The sequence below is a fragment of the Tachyglossus aculeatus genome, chromosome X1 (assembly GCF_015852505.1).
Source record: "Tachyglossus aculeatus isolate mTacAcu1 chromosome X1, mTacAcu1.pri, whole genome shotgun sequence".
Lineage (NCBI taxonomy): Eukaryota > Metazoa > Chordata > Mammalia > Monotremata > Tachyglossidae > Tachyglossus > Tachyglossus aculeatus.
In genome coordinates this window covers 33,171,225-33,195,817 of record NC_052101.1, presented here as the reverse complement: position 1 = coordinate 33,195,817, position 24,593 = coordinate 33,171,225, and the positions used below count along the sequence as shown (strand labels likewise).

Genomic DNA, 24,593 nt, shown 5'->3' with positions numbered 1-24,593 from the left:
GATTGGTGACAAGGAAGCTTGAACAAATTCCTCTGGTTAAAGATCTGGTCAGCTATATTGGCCTGGCCTATTAGGTCGAACAAGATAAATAAGTATTATTCTAGGATTGACAGGTTGAGTTTATGTTTATGCTGATCATATGTCTGTAAAGCCTGTAAAGCCCTGCAGGACAGATATATTTTAGATTTAATAGCTTTATTGAATCATGTCTAAAAGCAAATAATTTAGTGGTTACCTTCATTTGGTGGAATTTGCCAGTTTATATGTACTCTTTGCATATGTGTTGCTTGTGTGATCACTTATAATAATAATGATGGCATTTATTAAGTGCTTACTATGTGCAAAGCACTGTTCTTAGTGCTGGGGAGGTTACAAAGTGATCAGGTTGTCCCACGGGGGGCTCACAGTCTTCATTCCCATTTTACAGATGAGGGAACTGAGGCACAGAGAAGTTAAGTGGCTTGCCCAAAGTCACACAGCTGACAATTGGCAGAGCCGGGATTTGAACCCATGACCTCTGACTCCAAAGCCCGGGCTCTTTCCCACTGAGCCACGCTGCTTCTCTGCTTCTCATATACTTATATGTATGTATTGTATTCTTTAGAATATTAGCAGACTATCATGGTGAAAAGTCATCAGGATAAGAATAAACAAATGATTAGTTTTGAGACTTATAGCAATAGGCCTTTCAAGCAGTGACTCTAATTGACTCTAACTGTAATCTATGCCACAGGCTTCGAGCAGCTGAAGTTGAAGGGACATATTTGCATTGCAAAGGCTCTGTGTCGTTTAGTAATGTTATCTTCAGACATGGCGGACAGCTAATGCTTACAAAATATACCGTAGTATCTGCATCATCTACTGTTTTGAATGCTACCAATAAGTATATTTAAAAATAACTGCTAAAATTCCCATCCTTTCATCCCTATATTGAAATTACCTGTGGTACATTCAGGCAGCGTATGGTATGAGACACACAGCTTGGAGTAACCTTGTAAAATTATGAAAAGTAGATGCGTTTAAGGTGAACCATTTCATTCTAACCTAAAAAGTCATCTTATTTTTCTCACTCTCCCTTTTTTCTATCCTTTAGAATAGATTAGCTTAAAAGGGCATCTTTCATCTATCTAAATGGTTTTCTGGAGGACATGACAGAGTGCTTGGAATAGAATTTTCTTTCAAAGTGAGCTAAAAGGATAATAAGAGTAATAGCATTGAATAATACCTCCAGGTGTTTTACATGTTTTTTTATTCCATAAAAATGCAATCTTTGTTTCAATTTTTGACAGCCTGTGGTATTTGGAAATTATGCTTAACAGCTTTTTGTTTTTTGTTTTTTTGTGTGCCTGTGTGTACTAGGATGGAATGGGAAACTTGAGAATCACAGACAAAGGTCTAAAGCTAGAAGGAGACTCAGAATTCTTGCAACCTCTCTACGCCAAAGAAATCCAGTCCAGACCAGTAAGTGTTGATTAAGTAGAAGCAGTGATTATTATACCTGTGGTTCATATATGAGATATTATCTGCATAACCTTACCCTCCTAGCCATTTCACTGATGGATATTTAAGCAAGGCAGCCACTGGTAAAATAGGGAAATGTGCTTATTCAGGTTTGGAGTGTTTGTGAATGGTACTGGGATTACAGTCATTTTTGGATAGTAACAAGTCTGCTGTGAGCATGTACCTTAGCTACCAAACTGAATGTTTAGTAGCAACAGAAGTATTCATATAAAAGTGTTTCCTCTACCTGCTGTATTAATCATTTTGTAGAGCATTTGATTTTAGTAATCAACATCAGTGCCATAATCTTTATGGGGAGTTATGTTATGTAATTGTCCTATTTAGCATATAACCAGGTACCCCCAGGCAGTAGCAAATATATGAAGTAAAAACTCCCTGAAGCATCACTTGCATATGACACTTTGATTAAAATAATAGATTAAATTTCACTCCCAATACATATTAATGTTATCTTAACGGAATCTATGCTAACAACTGTTTGGAAATAGTATTGCAATCTAACATATGGGAATTCTGGCAAATGTATGCAGTGGATGGTGAAAAATCCCATTTTCATTAGAGAAAAATCAGTCGCAAAAAACTTGATCAGTCATTCAACGAAGACTTATTGACCGTCCTTCCAAGAATAGATTTGGGTCTTGAGTAAATTTAGTAAAGAGAATATGGGCTTCCATATAATGTTACCAACGAATATACATTTGACATAAATGAATACAAGATTGTGATGAAATCTGTTGTAAATGGCAGATGAGCCTTGTTCTTGAGACTTCAGGACCAGGAATTGATTATAGTGATAGTGGTTCACATAATGCATCTTGCACTGTTTTATCCCTGTCAGTCATGTTCCTGCTGGGAAACCGCAGAGGGCAACAAGCAAGTAGACCCTTTTGAGCTTGCATTAGGATGGGTGGAAAGGCAGGGTTAGGGTTAGAGATCAATGTTGTTAATCAGGTGAAGCTCACAGTAGTTTAAAAATGAAAGGGATGTTACTTGGCAGGAAGAAGCTATTCTGGCACTTTGGATGGCTTAGGAAAAGGATTAGAGTGGTAGGAAAGACTTCATATTAGGCTCAGGCCAAAGGGAAGTTTGGTTTAAATGAAGGAGCTGCATTGTAGCTGCATGAGAAGCAGCGTGGCTCAGTGGAAAGAGCACGGGCTTTGGAGTCAGAGGTCATGGGTTCGAATACTGGCTCCATCAATTGTCAGCTGTGTGACTTTGGACAAGTCACTTAACTTCTCTGAGCCTCAGTTACCTCATCTGTAAAATGGGGATTACGACTGTGAGCCCCACGTGGGACAACCTGATCATCTTGTATCCTCCCCAGCACTTAGAACAGTGCTTTGCACATAGTAAGCGCTTAACAAATACTATTATTATTATTATTATTATTATTGTATTGGTAGAGTCATACAGGCAGAGTAGGACTAACTAGTCATGGCTTTTAGGTCCCTAAACCTGGAGTTTAATGGGGGGGAACTACTGGGAGCTAGACTGTGAGAAAAGGAACAATAATAATAATAATTGTGGTATTTTGTGTCAAGCACTGTACTAAGCACTGGGGTAGATACAAGATAACCAGGTCCCGCGTGGGACTCACAGTGTAAGTAGGAGGGAAAACAGATATTGAATCCCCATTTTGCAGATGAGGGAACTGAGGCACAGAGAAGCTAAGTATCTTGCCCAAGGCCATGCAGCAGGTCCTTGGCAGAGCCAGGATTAGAACCCATGTCCTCTGACTTCCAGGCTTATGCTCTTTCCACCAGGCCATGCTGCGTCTCATTGTGTAACGAAGTGAAGGAAGCAGGAGTGGAAGATGATTTTAGTGGCTTGGTGCCCATGGTCTGGAGTGGGAAGAGGCTGCAGAAAGGAGATTTACACGAAGTTTATGATAGCCTGGGCATCTGCTAACAAGATTTTAACCAGGGATTTGGTAGATTGGAATTTACTAGAAAGTACTCATTTGAATGATGTTGCTTCTAATTCCAGATACTTATACTTATTCATATATTTATATGGAACAAAAATAGAGGCATCCAAGATTAATTTTAGCTTTGAAGAAAATCCTAGGTTTCTATTCCAGCTCTCCCTTTGCTGGAATTAGTGCCAGTCCTCTACATATCACAGTCTCTTTTTTCTGTTGATATTTCAAGGGATAGCACCTCTTTCTATAGCTGTTTAAAGGGAGTGATGCTTATTTGAAGGAGATTATAGCCCCCCCACTTGGGTTGCAGATAACTAATTAAACAACATTTAACTTCACCTCAGTTTTGCATTTCAGTTGTCTTATCGGAGTTGAAATTGGTGTAGTAATCAACGCCGAGTTCAATACAATATCCAGTTGCAGTATTGGAGGTGGTAACCTTAGTCAAGTCACTGCAAATTGATTTGTGTGATAGCAATCACTTAAGAAGACAAGTTAATGAGAAAATGTTCATATCTATAAACATTTCCATCTGGGAATTAAATGAAAGCCTTAGGACCTTCTAACTTCAGCCCCACTGAAATATGAGGCTTGTAGGTTACGACAACATGCCGTTTAGGAAATAGATTGGAAAGGATGCGTGCTAAATCCTGACATATGAAAACCTGCCTTTTCCCAGAAATAACATCATAAGGCAGTGGAACAACAATTTGTATATTTAAGTAATTTATTGCCATCAAAGACTTAATTTTAGTCCACATTTCAAAGTGGTAAAACAAAAGCAGGAAATACTAGCTAGTATACCTGAAATATATAGCCTATTTTTGGTGTGGTGTTTGTTAAGCGCTTCCTAGGTGCCAGGCACTATTCTAAGCACTGGGGTAGATACAAGTTAATGAGGTTGGGCACAGTACCTGTCCCACATAGGGCTCTCAGACAGTGAGTCAATTGTATTTATTGAGAGCTTACCCTGTGCAGAGCACTGTATTAAGCGCTCGGGAGAGTACAGTACAACAGTGAACAGCCCACATTGAGCTTACTAAATACCCATTTTCTACATGAAATAACTGAGGCACGGAGAAGTAAAGTGACTTTTCCAATGTCACACAGCAGACAAGTGGCAGAGCTGGGAAAAGAGCCCAGGTTCTTCCAACTCCCAGGCCCATGCTCTATCTACTCTCCCATGCTGCTTCCATCCTATTCGTGTAGTACTGGCAGGGAATAAAGACAGTCACAAAAGAGAGATTAATATACTGTACTAATAAGCAGTAAAACTATCCAACTAATCTACCCATTATTTCAATAATGTTTTAAACTCTTTTATTGTAACTAAATACTAAGGCTTCATAAGATATAGAAACCTACCTTGTCTACGAAAACCTCCATCAGTTAACAAAAGCCAAATATAGAACATATAAAGACAGTTCAGTGGAAACCTACTCCACTGTTTAGTGTATTCATATTTGTCTTCATATTCATGTTCATAAGAATTCATTAAAAGGTATAGAATATTCCTTAAAATCAGAGCCTTGATATAATGCTCTTATCTTTACTGCTACATCCTTGATCACAAAGCAATTCACTAAAATGTATTAATGCCAGTTTTATTTTAAGATGGATAACAAACTTAGATGTTAGTACCCTGTTCTCATTTGTTAGATATCTGGAATCTTCTTTCTGCGAACAGCAAATCTGCAGTGGAAAGGAATTAATCATCTCATCCTTGACTCTTATGTGCTGTGTGACAAACCTCACAGGAGTAGGACATAGCTTTCAGGCCTTACTTGGGAGATGGCAGGATGCGCATAGCAAAGGCCTACAAAGATCAGGAAATCAGACATACCTCCACAGATACAGAGTTTGAAACTAGAAAGTTTGCTAAGTGCTTGCCCAGTTCACATCTGGTTTGGTGAGATTAGTGCTTGCTCTTACCAAGTATTGTTAGAAAGTGTAAGCAAGTGTCAAGGTAAGTGCTGTTTAGCAGGCTGAAGGTTAGATAGAGTTCCTTCACAAAATGGCAGACTTGGAAATGTGCATCGAAAATCTTCTCTCATGGCATGAAAAGTGAAGTTTTCGTCACGGATGTTGGTTGTTTTCCAAAATATGTGCTTAGAGCAGGGTGCAAAATGGAAAGGTAATGTGGGATGTTTGATGACCCCTAAGCTTCACTGAAGAGAAGCCATTATTTTTGTGACTACCATGATAGTTGCCATGTTTTAGGGTAGTTTCATCACAGAATAGTAGATGTATCAGTTTCACCAAAAGAGAACAGAGAAACTCCCCGCTGAACATACTGCACTCTAAACATTATTTTCCATGCCAATTGTGTGGAACGTGAGCATCTTGCTGTCTTTAATTAAGAAATTAACTGGACCATGCATTATTGCCTGAGCAAATAAAAGTGATTTGTATGTAGCCAGAAAGGAGCATTAGGTATCTTTGCATTTCTTTTCTTGCACATAAATTATGGAGATTATTAAAAATTGGAAGGGTCATCCATAAACCCATCTGTACCTCAAAGCGCTTCGTTCTTTCTAAAATGTATCTGTCTTTCTAAATCTTGTAATTTATCATGGACAGTAGTGGGAAACATCTGCTAAATATTGTATTAAGCAACAAACAAACTTTGAGTAAAGTTGCTCATAGCAGCACAATTATTAATGTTATATTCTGGAGTACAGCAATAACAGTTTGGTAACCTCCATTCTTTATTGCACTAACTTAACTGGACATTTGTTGAAGATTGAAAAAAATGGATTCACAAGCTTTTCTTAGAAGAAAAGGCTAACTAGCATTTTTCTGGAATTTTACTTTAAGGAAAAATGCTTCCCAAATGTAAATAACATTTGGCTTCTATGATTGGGCTTCCTGGTTCCCCAAAGAAAATGTGAGAAAGGAAAAATTAGTGCATCCTGTGGTGAGTTTTTATGTAGAAAGAATTCTACTCCACATCTGTGACAGCTTACTGGTTAGTTGAACAACTATGAGAAAATAGATAAACTGCCTTTAAAGAAGAGAAATTGATATTTTTAAGATTTCAAAAATGCATTTAGTTCATTTTCAAATTTAATGTGTTCGTAGAAAATTATGCATTTAAAACATTTTTCATGATATGTCAATAGATGTCCCTTCATTTGTATCCTGACCAACCTTCCAATTTACTGAGTTTTATCATTTTCATGCATGCTTTACTTTGGTAGCTTAAATAAATGTTTCACTGATTAAGGAAAAAATGTTAAGATTGGGCTTTAAGAGTTTTATTTCAGAATCTATGAACAAAATTCTTAGCCACAAAAAAATTAGAATCCTCTGCTTGCTCCCATTTTCCACTTATTTCATGGGTGCCATCAAGAGATAAACATGACCTTTTAATAGTATTCAATAAATGATTACAGTGCTGTGTTGTAGATAGCAGTTGCTGAAGTTATCAGGACCTGTACTCTCAGTTTCCTTAGGTAATTGTTTTCTTGCAGGGGGGTTGCAGCAAGGCTTCCCCTGAGCTTATATTAAAATGAAGCTCTAAATCTGATAAACGTTTTACAACTCCCCTGGATTTTATTGTGAAAGAATTAGAAGGAAATTTAAATTTCCGTCACTGAAATAGGCATGTAATCTAGTAACAGTATTTCCCATTTCGCTTTTTCAGTAAGTGTACCCACGTGGAAATCCAAAACACACAGTTGTAAGCAAAATAGAGAGATAAATAGAAAATGTCATCTACTTTCAAGAAAATACAAGGTAGATTCATTCATTCAGTCGGTCATATTTATTGAGCACTTACTGTATGCAGAGCACTGTACTAAGCGCTTGGAAAATACAAGTTGGCAACATATAAAGATGGTCCCTACCCAAAAACGGGCTTACAGTCTAGAAGATAATAAGATAATTGTGGCTTCACCTCTTCAGGCTGTGTTGGTAGACTGTGGCATATAGTTATGGTTTGCACTCATCACATAAAAATCATCAATCAATCAATTGCATTTATTGAGCGTTTACTTTGTGCAGAGCACTGTACTGAACACATGGGCAGGGAACATGTCTACCAACTCTCTTATATTTTTCTCTCTAGATAGGGAGACAGACATTAATAGAAATAAATTATGGATATGTACCCAAGTGCTGTAGGTCTGAGGGAGGGGTGAATAAAGGGCGCAAATACAAGTTCCGAGGGAAACACAGAAGGGAGTGGGAAAAGAGGAAATGAAGACTTAGTTGAGGAAGGCCTCTTGGAGGAGAGGTGTCTTTGAAAAGGCTTGGAGGAGGAGAGAGCGTTCCAGGCCAGAGGCAAGATAAGAGTAAGAGGTCAGTGGCAAGATAGACAAAATCAAAGTACAGTGAGTAGGTTGGTATTAGAGGAGCGATATGTGTAGGCTGGGTTCTAGCAAGAAATCAGGGGAGGTAAGGAAGGAGGGGGCAAGGTGATTGAGAAATCATGAGAAAATATTTGGGGAAAGGTAGTCTGATTATCACATTGCTCTTTAAAAGATTAATAATATAATTCAGTTCAGTGTACCTCAGATCAAGAGTCAAACCTGTCTTGAGATTTACAAAGTTCCAGTAATTGCGGACTAGACACTGGCCTGGCCATCCAGACACTGGCCTGGATGGAATATCAGCCTCAAGGAGAAATGACTATGCGTCCCTTAGATTAGGTATTTTGACACAAATCCATAAATCTTTGCATTTTTTTCCTGATCTGGATGTGAAATGTAAATGATTTTTTTCTAATGAGATCCAGCTGAAAGATCTCAATTCACATGACCAAATTATTCACTTGATAAGCATGCTAACAAATTATTCATTCATTCATTCAGTCATATTTATTGAGCGCTTACTGTGTGCAGAGCACTGTACTAAGCGCTTGGGAAGTACAAGTTGGCAACATATAGATACAGTCCCTACCCAAAAGCGGGCTCACAGTCTAGAAGGGGGAGACAGACAACAAAACAAAACATATTAACAAAATAAAATGAATAGAATAAATATGCACAAGTAAAATAAATAAATAGAGTAATAAATACGTACAAACATATATACAGGTGCTGTGCGGAGGGGAAGGAGGTAAGGTGGGGGGATCAGGAGGGGAAGAAGAAGGGGGGCTCAGTCTGGGAAGGCTTCCTGGAGGAGGTGAGCTCTCAGTAGGGCTTTGAATGGAGGAAGAGAGCTAGCTTGGCGGATGTGCGGAGGGAGGGCGTACCAGGCCGGGGGATGACGTGGGCCGGGGGTCGATGGTGGGACAGGCGAGAATGAGGTACGGTGAGGAGATTAGCGGCAGAAGAGCAGAGGGTGCAGGCTGGGCTGTAGAAGGAGAGAAGGGAGGTGAGGTAGGAGGGAGCGAGGTGATGGAGAGCCTTGAAGCCGAGGGTGAGGAGATTTTGCCTGATGCGTAGTGGCCATTACCTCATAATTCTCTTCCCAGAAAAACTTCAGTCTTGATAAAAAAAATTGTGAAGATATCAGCATTGAAATCTATTGTAAATCTTCTGGAACTAAAAAAAACAATCAGTTGCATGACCTTAGTCCATCCAACCAAGCACATATCTCAGGCTGTGAAACAGCAATGAAAAATGAGGATAACAAAAGATCAGTTCTTTTAAAATAAATTCTTTTTTTTCCTGGTACATGAAAGCTATTTTCCATATTCCATATTACCCCATTTTGCTCAGTTAAAATCCAGTAGCTCAGAGAAGCCAGAAACGTTTCTGCCTCTGCAGTACCACACCCACCACCCTGAGGTTTTCAACGAAGTCTTGGCACTCAAAGGTAGAAACACATCATAAAACTAAGCACACTAAAAGCTTCACAAATGGGACATCTGTTGCCTTATCTTCTTGTCTCCCTTCAAGGGAGCTCCCATATCACAGGGATTTTGTCGTTGGCTTGATCTCAACTGTCCCCTCAGCATTATGGGAGCTTATTAAATCAGTGAAGAAATGAGATTTTGCATTTTTTTAAAAAAATCTAGCTGCTAAGCCAGCCAAGCAGCAAAGTTTAAAGAAAAAAAAAGTATTTTCCTACCACTCTTGTGATTTACAATTAAAATCCCCATTCTATGCCTCCAAAACATTGTAAAAATAAATGAAGTTCTGTGTATTTGGGTAAACTTTAAAAAAAATAACCGTTTCACTTTTCAGATGACTGAATATGAATCATGCCAAAGTACCTTCTGGGCCCAAGTAAATGAAAAGGGAAATATCTTTTGCTGGAAACAAAACTGCTTCCAAAAGGCTCTTATTCAACCTGAACATGAAAAATACTTCAGTGATGGTTCTATTAGGGGTTATCGGGGTATATTATTCATCGGGGTTAGTTTTTTGTTTTGTTTTTTTAAAAAAGGTACAAGTCATTGTGAGGGAGTTAGTTCAAGTGGGAGCAGCCACTAAGAAAATCTTGATGAAAGTCCAGGTTGGCCCAGAAAACCCCTCTTGGCCCAGATGATTGACTTTAATAGGTGCTGATTATGCTGCTCATATTGCATGAAATTAAAAAGCTTACAAATGTTATGAGTCATTACCCTTCCATTTAAGGAAGCTTATGACATGTTAGCAACATTTAATGAAATTCTTTTCAAAATGCCATAGGCAGACTCAAAATGAGAGTCCATGTTCAAATGGAACTTAAAGAACTATTTCAGAAAGCTTACCAACTGTTAGGCTGCATCCCTTTGGTGAAGCAGTCTAATGGACAAAATATAGATTAGTAAGTTTTAAGTTATATTTTCTTTGGTCTAATCTCAGTACTGCCATGAAGTGTTTTCATAGTGAGTGTTGGCTAGAGGACAGTTAGGGATTTCGGGGACATTTGCCTCACAACATGAGCCTGTTGGGATTCAGGGCATTGTGTATCAGAGAAATTGTCCCTGCACAGCATCCAACGCCAAGAGTACTACAGTGCAAACTTTCCTCAATACTGGGTTTTGTAAGACTGCACTCCCTGGGCTTTAGGAGAACTGGTGTAATCATTCCTTCTATTGTTATGACTGGAAGCATTTTGAGGGAAGAGAATCTTAAGGTTCTTAACTCAATTCCTGGGCATAGTTTAGCTTTCTCTGAAATTCTGTATCCTGAGTTTTTTGGGGTTTTTTGTTTTTTTTGTTTTTTTGTTTTTTGTTTTTTTGTTTTTTGTTTTTTTTTCAGTTCCTCAGATACCTCATCTGTAAAATGGGGAATAATTCCTACTCCCTCCTACTTAGACTATGAGCCCCATTGTGGATTAAGGACTCTGTCCCACCTGATTAACTTGTATCTACCTCAGCACTTAGAACTGTGTTTGACATAGTAAGTGCTTAACAAACACCATTAAAAGAAAAAGAAACAAAACTAAGCAATGGGGGTAGAGACAAGTTAAGCACATCCAAAACAATATCTGTCCCACATGAGGTTTGGAAATTACAGCTATGTATGTAAAGGGGGAGAAGACAGTAATATAAATTACAGATATGTACATAAGTGCTGGGTCATAAAACAACCCCCACAACTGGGGGTGAGTGATCAAACATGGGGGCCTAGGCATGCCTGTAATCCAGTAAAAAATACCCTATGCAATCCGCAGCCATACTGTGTACCCAGAGTACCTACCTTTGGGACGCACTCACTAGTTGCTGACTTCATGGAAATGTTTCCATAATGAGTCCTCTCTATTGCTAATGTCAATGAGCCGCCAAGTAACAGAACTACACATACTGCAAGTCGTACAGGGCTCTTGGCTGCTGAATAATTCAGTTTTGTTGGAGCGAAGATGTGGTGTCAGGGCATCTGCCAATGTGTGCTGGCCTTCAGAATAGCAGGAGCATGGCTGCCACCCTAATTGCTCCTCTTTATTGTGTTTGTTCTTTGGCTTCTCTAAAAGATAAATTTTGCAAAAAGCAGACTGGAAGAAAACTCAGCAGAAGATTGAATGAGCCTCTTAAACCTTACCAAGATGCAGAGAACAGAATGACTGGCTAGTTTACCTTGGGAAAAATGCACAAACAAGAGAAACAGAGGTCTTTGGTGTGCGGGTTTAATTGTGGGTAGGTGGTGTTACGAAGCACAACTTATGTTGGGTCCCTTTTAGGAACTTTTTTGCAGGGGAAGTCTGTGTGTTCCTGCTACCACCTCGTGGAAAGTGGGACATGGGGGGTTGCCCAGGCCATTTTTGAGTGTCAGGATGACAGTGTGAGATCCCTGAATCCATCTCACCTTAATCAAGACTTAAGTTCATTATAGGCTAGGAGCTCTGCCATTAGTTGCCGGAGGAACAGAACACAGAAGCAGCGTGGTTCAGTGGAAAGAGCCTGGGCTTTGGAGCCAGAGGTCATGGGTTCAAATCCCAGCTCTGCCAATTGTCAGCTGTGTGACTTTGGGCCAGTCACTTAACTTCTCTGTGCCTCAGTTACCTCATCTGTCAAATGGGAATGAAGACTGTGAGCCCCCTGTGGGACAAGCTGATCACCTTGTAACCTCCCCAGTGCTTCGAACAGTGCTTTGCACATAGTAAGTGCTTAACAAATGCCATTATTATTATTATTAGATTGTTTTGTTTCCACAAAGGAAGGTAAGAGCCTTATTAGGTAAATAAAGAGGTTTGATCGTGTTTATTGAGCACTTACTGTATGCAAAGCACTGTACTGTGCACTTGAGATAGTACAGTAGTAGTTGGGTAGGGACCGTCTCTATATGTTGCCAACTTGTACTTCCCAAGCGCTTAGTAGAGTGCTCTGCAAACATTAAGCACTAAATAAGTACGAATGAATGAATGAATACAATATAACAACAAGCAAACACATTCCCAAGCTCATAGTCTAGAGGGGGAGGTAGACATTCATAGAAATAAATAAATCGATGAATAAATTCCAGATTTATACATATGTGCTGTGAGGATGGGAGGGAGGATAAATAAAGGAGCAAGTAAGAGTGGCAACAGAAGGGAGTGGGAGAAGAGGAGAGGAGGGCTTAGTTAGGGAAGGCTTCTTGGAGGAGATGTGTCCTCAATAAGGTTTGGAAGTGGGGGACAACAATTATCTGTCCGATATGAGGAGGGAAGGCATGCCAGGCCAGAGGTAGGATGTGTGCCTGGGATGTAGAGGCCGGCGGCGAGATAGAAGAGATCAACGTATAGTGAGAGGGTTAGCATTAGAGGAATGAAGTGTGCGGACTGGGTTGTAGTAGGAGAGTAGTGAGGTAGGAGGGAGCAACCTGATTAAGTGCTCTAAAACCAATGGTGAGGAGAGGTTGAATTAAACAGTTGAGCCGCCAGATATCATTTGGAGTCGATCCTAATATAGTAGCATGTCAGAGGGATGTTCTTGCTTGCTGTTTCTGGCAAAACGCTGGAAACCTCCCTGTTATTGTCAGCTGATGATGATCCAAGCATGATATAGGCTGGAATAATAATAATAATAATAATAATAATGGCATTTATTAAGCACTTACTATGTGCAAAGCACTGTTCTAAGCGCTGGGGAGGGTACAAGGTGATCAGGTTGTCCCACCGGGTCTCACAGTCTTCATCCCCATTTTACAGATGAGGTAACTGAGGCCCAGAGAAGTGAAGTGACTTGCCCAAAGTCACACAGCTGACAGCTGGAATGGAACTGGTATGACAGGGACAAGTTTACAAAGTATGTGGCGGGGGACGGGGTGGGCAGCGTTGAAGTGCCAGGGAAAGGAACCAGTGGTACAGGGGAGGAGGGAGAAAGAGGAAAATATGGTTTCCAGGATTGCTGGGCAAGTTGAGACAGGAGGGAAAAGGGCTGGGTAACCAGCAGTTCTTAATAAGAATAGTTTTAATATTTAAGTACTTAGTATGTCCAAGCACTGTTCTAAGCACTGGGGTAGCCCACAGTCTAAACTTTAAATGGCTCATCTGAATGAAGTCAGCAACTAGTGAGTGCATCCCAGAGGCAGGTACTCTATTCGGGTACACAGTATGGATGCGGATTGCCTAGGATATTTTTTATTGGATTATAGGCATGCCTAGGCCACCATGTTCGATCACTCACCCCCAACTGTGGGGGTTGTTTTATGACCCAGCACTTATGTACATATCTGTAATTTATATTACTGTCTCCCCCTTTATGTACATATCTGTAATGTCTCCCCCCTAGACTGTAAGCTTGTTGTGGGCAGGGAATGTGTCTGTTTATTGTTATATTGTACTCTCCCAAGAGTACAGGGCTGTGCACACAGTAAGCAATCAATAAATATACCTCTGATTGGTTCCTGCAGACAGGATCTGATTGGGACGTCTATCACTCACACAAAACTTTTCTCTCCCAATGCTGCTTGTCATTATGGTTGGGGGGAAGAAATCTCAGAGCAGCAATGTTTATTCATTCAATCGTATTTATTGAGCGCTTACTGTGTGCAGAGCACTGTACTAAGTGCTTGGGAAGTACAAGTTGGCAACAGATTATGTGCTATGTAGAACATCTACCTTGGTTCCTCATGGTCAGAGGAGCAGAGAGCTATCCCCACGACCCCCACACACCCCCATGAGCCTCACAGTGCTGTTTTCTGGTTCCTTGTTGGGATGTAGTGTCTATCAGAGAAGCAGCATGGCTCAGTGGGAAGAGCCCAGGCTTTGGAGTCAGAGGTTATGGGTTCAAATCCCAGCCCTGCCAATTGTCTGCCATGTGACTTTGGGCAAGTCACTTAACTTCTCTGGGCCTCAGTTACCTCATCTGTAAAATGGGGATGAAGACTGTGAGCCCCCCATGGGACAAGCTGATCACCTTGTAACCTCCCCAGCACTTAGAACAGGGCTTTGCATGTAGTAAGTGCTTAATAAATGCCATCATTATTATTATTACCACTGCCACTCACACATTCCCCTCCATAATCTCCAGTCCCCGTGATCTCCATTCATTCATTCATTCATTCAATCGTATTTATTGAGCGCTTACTGTGTGCAGAGCACTTTAAGCACTTGGGAAGTACAAGTTGGCAACATATAGAGACAGTCCCTACCCAACAACGGGCTCACAGCCTAGAAGGGGGAGACAGACAACAAAACAAAACATGTGGACAGGTGTCAAGTCATCAGAATAAATAGAAGTAAAGCTAGGTGCACATCATTAACAAAATAAATAGAATAGTAAATATGTACAAGTAAAATAAATAGAGTAATAAATCTGTACAAACATATATATGGTGCTGTGGGAAGGGGAAGGAGGTAGGGCGGGGGGGATGGGGAGGAGGAGAGGAAAAAGGGGGCTCAGTCTGAGAAGGCCTCCTGGAGGAGGTGAGCTCTCAGTAGGGCTTTGAAGGGAGGAAGAGAGCTAGCTTGGCGGATGTGCGGAGGGATGGCATTCCAGACCAGGGGGAGGACAGGCGAGAACGAGGCACAGTGAGGAGGTTAGCGGCAGAGGAGCGGAGGGTGTGGGCTGGGCTGTAGAAGGAGAGAAGGGAGGTGATGTAGGAGAGGGTGAGGTGATGGGGAGCCTTGAAGCCGAGAGTGAGGAGTTTTTGCCTGATGCGTAGGTTGATAGCCACTGGAGATTTTTGAGGAGGGGAGTAACATGCCCAGAGCATTTCTGCACAAAGATGATCCGGGCAGCAGCATGAAGTATAGACTGAAGTGGGGAGAGACAGGGGGATGGGAGTTCAGAGAGGAGGCTGATGCAGTAATCCAGTCGGGATAGGATGAGAGATTGAACCATCAAGGTAGTGGTTTGGATGGAGAGGAAAGGGTGGCTGTTGGCGATGTTGTGGAGGTGAGACCGGCAGGTTTTGGTGACGGATTGGATGTGAGGGGTAAATGAGAGAGCAGAGTCGAGGATGACACCAAGGTTGTGGGCTTGTGAGACGGGAAGGATGGTAATGCCGTCTACAGTGACGGGAAAGTAGGGAGAGGGCAGGGTTTGGGAGGGAAGATAAGGAGTTCAGTCTTGGACATATTGAGTTTTAGATAGCAGGCAGACATCCAGATGGAGATGTCCTGAAAGAAGTAGGAGACCTGAGCCTGAAGGGAGGGAGAAAGAGCAGGGGCAGAGATGTAGATTTGGGTGTCATCAGCATAGAGATGATAGTTGAAGCTGTGGGAGCGAATGAGTTCACCAAGGGAGTGAGTGTAGGTAGAGAACAGTAGGGGACCAAGAACTGACCCTTGAGGAACCCCTACAGTAAGGGGATGGGAGGGGGAGGAGGAGCCTGCAAAGGAGACTGAGAATGAACGGCCGGAGAGATAAGAGGACAGACAGGAGGGGAGGGGAAGCTCCAGGAGTTTTGTGCCACAGCTACACCTCTAGAGGACAGAAAAGAAGTGGAGAGTAAGGGGAACACCAAGCCACTGTAGCAGCAGGGATCACAGATTGCCCACCCAGCATCGTCCACTGCTCCACTGGCCTTGTCGTTGGGCCAGTGACTTAAACAATAGATGAGAAGACAAGTCACTGTGGCCGCTTATCCAGTCATCTTGTACGAGTTCACCTGATAAATGGGTTACAGTTCAAAATGACAATAATCCTTCATGGAATCGCCTATTTCTGCACTTTCTTTTCCTTCATATTGGACTTATCCAAGTGTGTCTGTGAAGACCACAGTGTTACTAGCTGTGCTTTCCACACCGAGTTCAGGTGTACTCAGACCTCTGATAGCAATTTAAACTGTGATCTGTGTCTCTGCTACTTTGGCGCATAAATTGTGTAATGCCTTTGCTCAAAATGAACTATCCTTTCTCTGTTTGAACAGCTGCTTGGGCGCTCTGATTCTTTTCTTTCCCAGCAGCCAACACATTGCTTTTACGCATTGCTTGAAGCTGCACTCCAGAGATTCAAATAGTAGCTCAACTCCCATTCTTACCAATAACTGTCTGCATAGTGCTCTTTTATATTATTTTGTTTTTTCTACCTTATGTGATTTTCTTAGTCTTTGATATATCCAACGGGGGTCACAAACCCTCAAGTTTAGTTAATCACTACTTCTTTGTTTCTGTTTTGTTTTTTTTTCTGTCTTTTTAATGTCATTTCCAACAAAGGTAGTTTGGGGAAGAAAATGTAATTTGCGTGAGTGAAACTCAAAAACTCATTCCAGTATCTGTTATATAATTGGGGAGAATAAAATCCACAGAAACTAGAACAATTCTTTATTTGGTCATATTGTTCTCTATTCTCCCACATTTTGAAGGGTTGAATGACCACATATCAATTTGTTCTTTTTGATGGCCTTTTGGGGCTCCCCCAACCAATCCTCTTGAACAGATCCTTCAGAATACTGAACTATGAAGTTCATTATATTGAAATAAATGCAGCTTCTCAGATTCTCTGAAAATTATTTTTTAAGAATGCTGTGCCTTTCCTTAGAGAAACATAAATGCTTCTGTCTCACCTCCACACTGGCTCAATATTGAACCCAAAGTAACCTTAATCTTTTGAAGTCTGGCTTGTGGCGTTAGCAGGAATTCAGCAGAACCAGAATAAATCAAATGGCCTTATTAATAGCTATACATACTGTGCCACTGACAGTTCATGCTGCGTGTTTTTATTTTAAAACACAAATATACAAGGTTTGCTAGTCCTAATTATCAATCAGATTTTGAAGCATTACAATTCTACTTCTGATGGAAAGTATAATTAACTTTCATTTTGAAGTATGAGTGGGGCGTTTAGGTTAAATTGGCCAAACCAACACTGACTCTCTGTAGAGCTTTTTAGGCTTGAAAAAGTTTTAACTTTTTTTAAAAATTGCATTTGGTTTGGTATCTGGGTAAAGTATTTTAAATTGGATTTGGACATAACTGACCCATGTTTTAGTGGACCACCTCCTGAATGTGGATATGAATGTAAATGGCAAATGTTTATGTAATCACTCATTTCATGAGCAAATATTTTAAGAAATCTCTAGGTCAGGAAATACTGGGGAAAAAAAGATTGGTTTTGAGGGCTCAAAGTTGAAGATATTGCCTTCTTCCTAGCTCAATCAATCAGTAATATTCATTGAGCACCTACTGCTTTTGAAGCACTATACTAAGCACTTGGGAGAGTACAATTTAATTGTTATCTTTTTTATAATTATTATTATTGTTATTATATTTACTAGACACAATTTCTATCAAGGAACTTACAATCTAGAAGGTAAGAAAGACATGATGATGACTGCATTTAAGTGCTATGTGCCAAGTACTCTACTAAGCGGTGGGATAGGTACAAAATAACCAAGTTGGACTCAGTCCCTGAACTACATGAGGCTCACAGTCCAAGTGAGAGGGAGAACTGATACTGAATCCCTGTTTTACATATGAGAAAACTGAGACACAGAGAACTTAAGTGACTTGCCCAAGTTCACAAAGCAGGCAAGTGGCAGAACTGAAATTAGAAATAAATGACAAATTCATTCATTCAGTCGTATTTATTGAGTGCTTACTGTGTGCAGAGTACTGTGCTGAGTGCTTGGAAAGTACAATTCGGCCAACATATAGAGACAGTCCCTACCCAACAACAGGCTCACAGTCTAGAAGGGGGAATAATAATGGTATTTGTTAGGCACTTACTCTGTGCCAAACACTATTCTAAGTGCTGGGGTAAATAGAAGTAAATCGGGTTGGACGCAGTCCCTGTCCCATGTGGGGCTCACAGTCTCAATCCCCATTTTACAGATGAGGTAACTGAGGCACAGAGAAGTTCAGTAACTTGCCCAAAGTCACACAGCTGACAAGTGGTGTCACTTGTCCAGACTTTTCTAGACTGTCAGTTTTCTAGACCATGAGCCTGTTGTTGGGTAGGGACAGTCTCTATATGTTGCCAACTTGCACTTCCCAAGCGCTTAGTACAGTGCTCTGCACACAGTAAGCACTCAGTAAATACAACTGAATGAAAGTGGTGGATCCGGGATTCCAACCCACAACCTCTAACTCCCAAGCCCAGACTCTTTCCACTAAGCCACACTGCTTCTCTCATGTAGTTCTGTCAGGGTCACCTATATTCCATAGGTACTAAAGCAAACAGGGGTCACAAGCAATGAACACCTGATGCAGGCAGTCCATTTGCATTGCTAGCTGCAAACATTAAACATCACCCAATACATGAGGCAAATGGCTGATATGATGATCATACCCAAAGAGTTGCTAATTTAAAAAGGCAACATCTTAAATATATCTTGGGGAAAAAAAACTACTTGCTAATAGTAATAATAATAATTGTGTTATTTGTTAAACAATATGCCAAGCACTTTCCTGGGGTACAAGATAATTAGGTTAATGCAGTCTCTGTCCCACATGAGGTTCACAGTCCAAGGGAAAGGGAGGGTGGGCATTTAATCCCCATTTTACAGATGAGGAAACTGAGGCACAGGAAAGTTAAGAGACTTGCTTGAGGTCACATAACAGGCAAATGTTGGAGCAGCTGCTTTTCAGCTGCTATATGTAGCTGGTGAGCAGCTGAAAACTAACAGCAGCTGATAGTCCAGTTTGACACACAGCCAGTAGAAATGAGGAAGTACTTGTAAAGTATATTCAATCAATAAATGGTATTTATTGAGCATTTACTATATGCAGAACCCTGTACTAAGCACTTAGAAGATTACAGTACAACAGGATGCACTACCAGTAAGCAAATGCAACAGGGTAAAGGGTAATGTTTATACCCACCTGAAGTGGAAAGATTGTTAATCACCTGTCAGTTTTATCAGACCCTGCACAAATATGAATAAAATCTCAACAGCAGTAAAGGTCAATAATAAAAGATAGTTTTTATATACACACATGAATTAATTATGAAACTCTTCAAGGCATTACTATCATCATTATTATTATTACTATCTGTAATTTATTTTAATGTCTGACTCCCCCGTGGATTGCAAGCTCCTTGTGGGCAGGGATAGAGTCTACCCACTCTATCATACTTTCCTAATTAGTTTTGTGTAACATACAGTCATTTTCCCCATAGCATGCACTTTCATTATACGTTTTAGAGAGAACACTGTTGAAGGATTACCAAACTTTCTTTGGGTGATTTGGTGTGTCAATTTTGAGAGAACATGATACAGTGTCAGAAGAAATGGTTGTGCAGATGCATTATCAATCAATCTTAGGTATTCATTGAGTGCTTACTGTTTGCAGAGCTCTATATAAAGCACTTGGGAAAGTAAATACTGCAGCCTTCATAGTCACATTCTGCCCTCAGAGACCTTACAGGGTAGAAGTGGAGGCGGACCTTAAAATAAATTAAAATAAAATTAATTAAATTAATTAAAATAAATTAATTAATAAATTAAGGATATATGTGTAAGTTCTGTGGGTCTGAGGGTCAGGGGTGAGTGTTTAATGCTTGGCTCAGTGGAAAGAGCACGGGTTTTGGAGTCAGAGGTCATGGGTTTAAATCCGGCTCTGCCAAGTGTCAGCTGTGTGACTTTGGGCAAGTCACTTCACTTCTCTGGGCCTCAGTTACCGCATCTGTAAAATGGGGATTAAGACTGTGAGCCCCACGTGGGACAACCTGATCACCTTGTAACCTCCCCAGCGCTGAGAACAGTGCTTTGCACATAGTAAGCACTTAATAAATGCTATTATTATTATTACAGACCTGAGTATTAAGCAGTACAGAAGGGAGTCGGGGGATAAAGGCTTAGTTGGGGAAGGCCTCTTGGAGATATCATTTTAGTAAGGCTTTAAAGGTAGGGGGAGTGGGGGGGGGTGTCGTATCTGAAATGGGAGGGAGTTCCAGGTCAGAGGGAGGACCTGGGCAAAATAGGTGAGATGGAGGTACAATGAGTAGGTTGACATTAGAGGAGTGAATTATGTGGGTTGGATTGAAGTAAGGGATCAGCAAGGTAAGAAAGGAGTGTGAGAGCTGGTTGAGGTTTTTTAAGATGATGGTAAGGACTTTTTTTTGATGCAGAGACAGTGGGCAACCACTGGAGGTTGTTTAGGGGATGTGAGACATGGAGTGAGTGGTTTTTTTTAAGAAACTGATGATGATGATGATGATGGCATTTATTAAGTGCTTACTATGTGCAAAACACTGTTCTAAGAGCTGGGGGGATACAAAGTGATGAGGTTGTCCCACGTGGGGCTCACAGTCTTCATCCCCATTTTACAGATGAGGGAACTGAGGCCCAGAGAAGTGAAGTGACTTGCCCAAAGTCACACAGCTGACAAGTGGCGGAGCCGGGATTTGAACCCATGACCTCTGACTCCAAAGCCTGGGCTCTTTCCCACTGAGCCACGCAGAGAAGTGAAGTAAGGACAAGTGGAGAGAGATAGGCAAGGAGGTCAGTGTGGAGGCTGTTGCACGAATCAAGATGCATTGCTGTTGTGCTGTGGATTAGGATTTAAGCAACTATTTTCTTTAATGAATTGCAAATATTTAAAAAGTGAGGATTTATATATTATTCATAAATAGATAAAAGGAGTTTCCTTAGTATTTTGATTTCCCACCTACACTTACTGCAATTTAACAAGAGTGTGACAGATGATTCGGTTTTGTAGTGAGATATTCCAATCATTTCTTAAAGGCACTGAAAGATGATTATGTTTTCTGTTGATTTATTGCCAGGTTTTCTTGTCTACAGATATATCAGTGAATTCTATGCTCTCAGACTCAGTGAACCACATTTAATGGCCCAATTTTATTTGTTTGATCTTGCAGACAAGTACCTGTAGTCATGTAGGAGTCATTTGGAATAAAACATTACATTAATTTTTTTCTCCTTCCACGTGGTTCCTGCTTGGACTAAGGATCTGCTCAAGATGTTATCCAGATGCTTTTCCCTGTAGGCTAATAAAAGTCAGTCATTAACAAATAGAGGCTTATGAATTAGGGGCATAATTGTTTTTAAATGTGATATTGAAGTATTTAGGAGGAAGCAGATTGCTGTAGGTTGCTATTTGAATTTTCCTCTTGTTTCGTGCCCATGATTAGCATTTCTTTTTAGTAATGATATAAATGCTCAGGAGACAATATTCAGGGAAACACTTTATTTGGTACTTGACTCAAACTTGCTTCTCTTCTTGCCTGTTATCCGTTGGGATACTGTTATTCTTGTTTCTCAAAGCTTAACTGAGCTTATGTATCAGGGCACATAGTTCTGCCTAACCCAATTTCCAAGACATCTAACTAAATATTGTCCCCTATTCCCCAGCCAGATCTAACCACCTTTCCAAACTGAACTCCTTACCATCTCTCTAATGTTTTATCTTCTCACAAACTGCTCCCTGGATTTGGCTTATCTTTTTTTTTTTTTAATTTGAGTTTCATCATGCCCCATCTCTGTAATAGCTCTGGATAATCTCCCTGCTTGGAAGCCTTCCCTCCCCTTTTTCCTCTAACTCTCCCCAGGACAAAAACCAGAAGTACTAAACTCCTTATATAGTGTTTACGCGGTTAATTTGTTCTTGGCATGTCATAAGCTTTTGCCTCTTTTTTCTGCTTTATGTTTTGTTTGTTCTTCTGTAAGTAGGCTTCTGTTATGCTCTCTCTCCTTTTATAGGAGCTTAGAGTCTGAGACTAGTCTATTGGAACTGGCCCATGTCATGCGTTGGAAGGCATTTATGAAATACTATTTGCTGCTCCTGCTGATAATGATTAAAAAATAGCAGGTGTTTCAGTTAGGCTTTAGCAGATGGGCCTCTCTCTGACCCAACTCCAGAGCCTTCATCAGCATCATCACCTTAATCTCCACTGGTATTTATTGATCATCTACTAGGAGCCGAATCCCACTTAGAAAATAAACAGAATACACCACGTTATTTCTTTTACTACAGGAAATTAATGGATGGTTTGGGATTTTAGTTTTCCTGTTTGACTCTTCTCCCTCACTGTAAAATTGAGATAGGTGTATAGTTTCCTCCTCATTAACGATAGAATATTAAGAGCCTATTGAATACAGAGCACTAGCCTAGACACTTGAGGAACATTCAGAAGCCTTTGAGAAGAAATCTCAAAGGCTCAAGATTTTGTTTTTGGTTTTGTTTTGTTTTTTGTTTTTTAATATCTGTCAGCTTCTAATACATCAAATGTTGGTTTCTGTTCATGAGAAGCAGTGTGGCTCAGTGGAAAGAGCACGGGCTTTGGAGTCAAAGGTAATGGGTTCAAATCCCAGCTCCGCCAGTTGTCAGCTGTGTGACTATGGGCGTCACCCCCCCCCCCCCCCCATGAGAAAACCTGATCACCTAGTAACATCCCCAGTGCTTAGAACAGTGCTTTGCACATAGTAAATGCTTAATAAATTCCATTATTATTATTATTATGAAGTGTAAGACATAAGCTCTGCCATCAGGGAGTTGCCAGTCTAATAGTAAAGCAAAGAAGCATAATTAGATGAACATGCACTGCTGAGAGGAATGTAAGAATAGGTATGAATAATGAACACAGGTGATCAGTAATCGATCAATGGTATTTATTTTGAATTTACTGTGTGCAGGTCATTGTACTAAGCTCTTGGGGAAGTACAATATAACAGAATTGGTAGACGAGTTTCCTACTCACAATAAGCTACAGTCTAGAAGGGCGAGAGCTAAGTGATAAATACCCCAACTGATATATGCGTGGGTACTAAAGTGGCTAATAAAATGGCATGATTAGTAAGGTGCTGGGATTAGTCAGGGAATGCCTTCTAGAGGAGGTAGCATTTTAGGAGAGTTTTAAACAAAGGAAGGGACATGATTTAGTGAAGATGAGAAAGGAAAGGCATGAGTAATCTTCTTTTGCTAAACACCCCCATTATTGGTAGTAGCAGCATCTTCATTATAATCATAATTTTCATTATCATATTTTAAATCATTTGCCAAGTAAGTGTGGCCACAGCCATGTAATGAAATGATTTTTAAATCTCAAAGGCTCAAGATATTGTTTATGGCTTTGTTTTGTTTTTTGTTTTTTAATATCTGTCAGCTTCTAATACATCAAATGTTGATTTTTGTTCATTGGGCAGCTGGTATCCCAGCAAGCCATAAGGATAGTTATGGACTTCTTATAGTCCTCTAGACTGTAAGCTCATTATGGGCAAGAAATATCTGCTTATTCTGTTGCATTGTACTCTCCCAAGCACTTAAACAGTGCCCTGCACATGGTAAGCACTCAATAAATCTGATTGAATGAAAGAAGGAATAACTTGACACCAGCCCTGTCACTCCAGGCTTGAGTCCCTAGGAATCTAAATACATCTAAGTTTACTGACCTGATTGGTCAAGTATGCCTTTGCCAGTTCATATGCTTAGTCTTGACCTATTGGCTGTGATGTTCAATCCTAAAATAGTATTGGTAATATTTAATGTTCAACATATGCAGAGCACAGAAATAGCACATTCTATGCCACAAGGAGATAAAGCTCTTTTTTTTTTAATGGCATTTGTTAGGCAGCTTGACTTACTGGATGGAACATAGGCCTGGGATTCAGAAGCTCATCGGTTCTAACTCTGGCTTCACCACATGTCTGTTGTGTGACCTTGGGCAAGTCACTTCACTTCTCTGGACCTCAATTACCTCATCTGTAAAATAGGAATTAAGAGTGTGAGCCCTATGTGGGACAGGGACTGTGTCCAACCCTATTTGCTTGTATCCACCCAAGCACTTAGAACATTGCCTGGCACATAGTAATTGCTTAATTAATACCATAATAATAATAATAGTGGTAATTATTATTATGTGCTTATTGTGTTAATCAGTTATATTCATTGAGCGCTTACTGTATGCAGAGCACTGTACTAACGAAGGTCACACTGCAGGCAAGTGGCAGAGCCAGGTTTAGAACCCAAGTCCTCTGGCTCCCAAGTCCGTGTTTCATCTACCAGGGAGGCAAATATAAAAATCTTTACAAAGAGAGAAATCCAAGCAAACAATTGAATGTTAGGTTTTCTGGGTGGATATAAAGAAGTCCTGAAGTCCTGGTGGGTTAGCCTGATCTAAATTGCTTGGAATTAATAGTGAAGGTAATGAGAAAAACATGCCAAGAGTGAATTTCACTTTCACTGTCATTCCAGATTTATTTACCCTTCAAGGCTATAGGACTAATTTCTATCATTTAAAAAATAGTTCACAGATTTTGTGATATATATTGTTCTGTCTATGGGTCTTAATGTATTTTCTCTGAATTGCTATTGCATTTGGGACAGCAACATGCAGCATTGCCTGATGGTTAGAGTATAAGCCTGAAAGTCAGAAGGACCTAGGTTCTAATCGTGACTCCCCCACATGTCTGCTGTTTGACCTTAAGCAAGTCACTTAACATTTATTTAT

The 24,593-nt window shown here is 40.4% G+C and overlaps 1 protein-coding gene across 5 annotated transcripts in view; it reads left to right on the top strand.

Annotated features, from left to right (window-relative positions):
- Positions 1 to 24,593, top strand: part of SGCD (sarcoglycan delta) — a 601,642-nt gene that overhangs the window by 451,540 nt on the left and 125,509 nt on the right. For all 5 annotated transcript variants that reach the window (XM_038739913.1, XM_038739909.1, XM_038739912.1 and 2 more), the window contains exon 3: positions 1,360 to 1,461. In XM_038739913.1, coding sequence (XP_038595841.1) covers positions 1,360 to 1,461 — 102 coding nt within the window. The remainder of the gene's footprint in view (positions 1 to 1,359; positions 1,462 to 24,593) is intronic.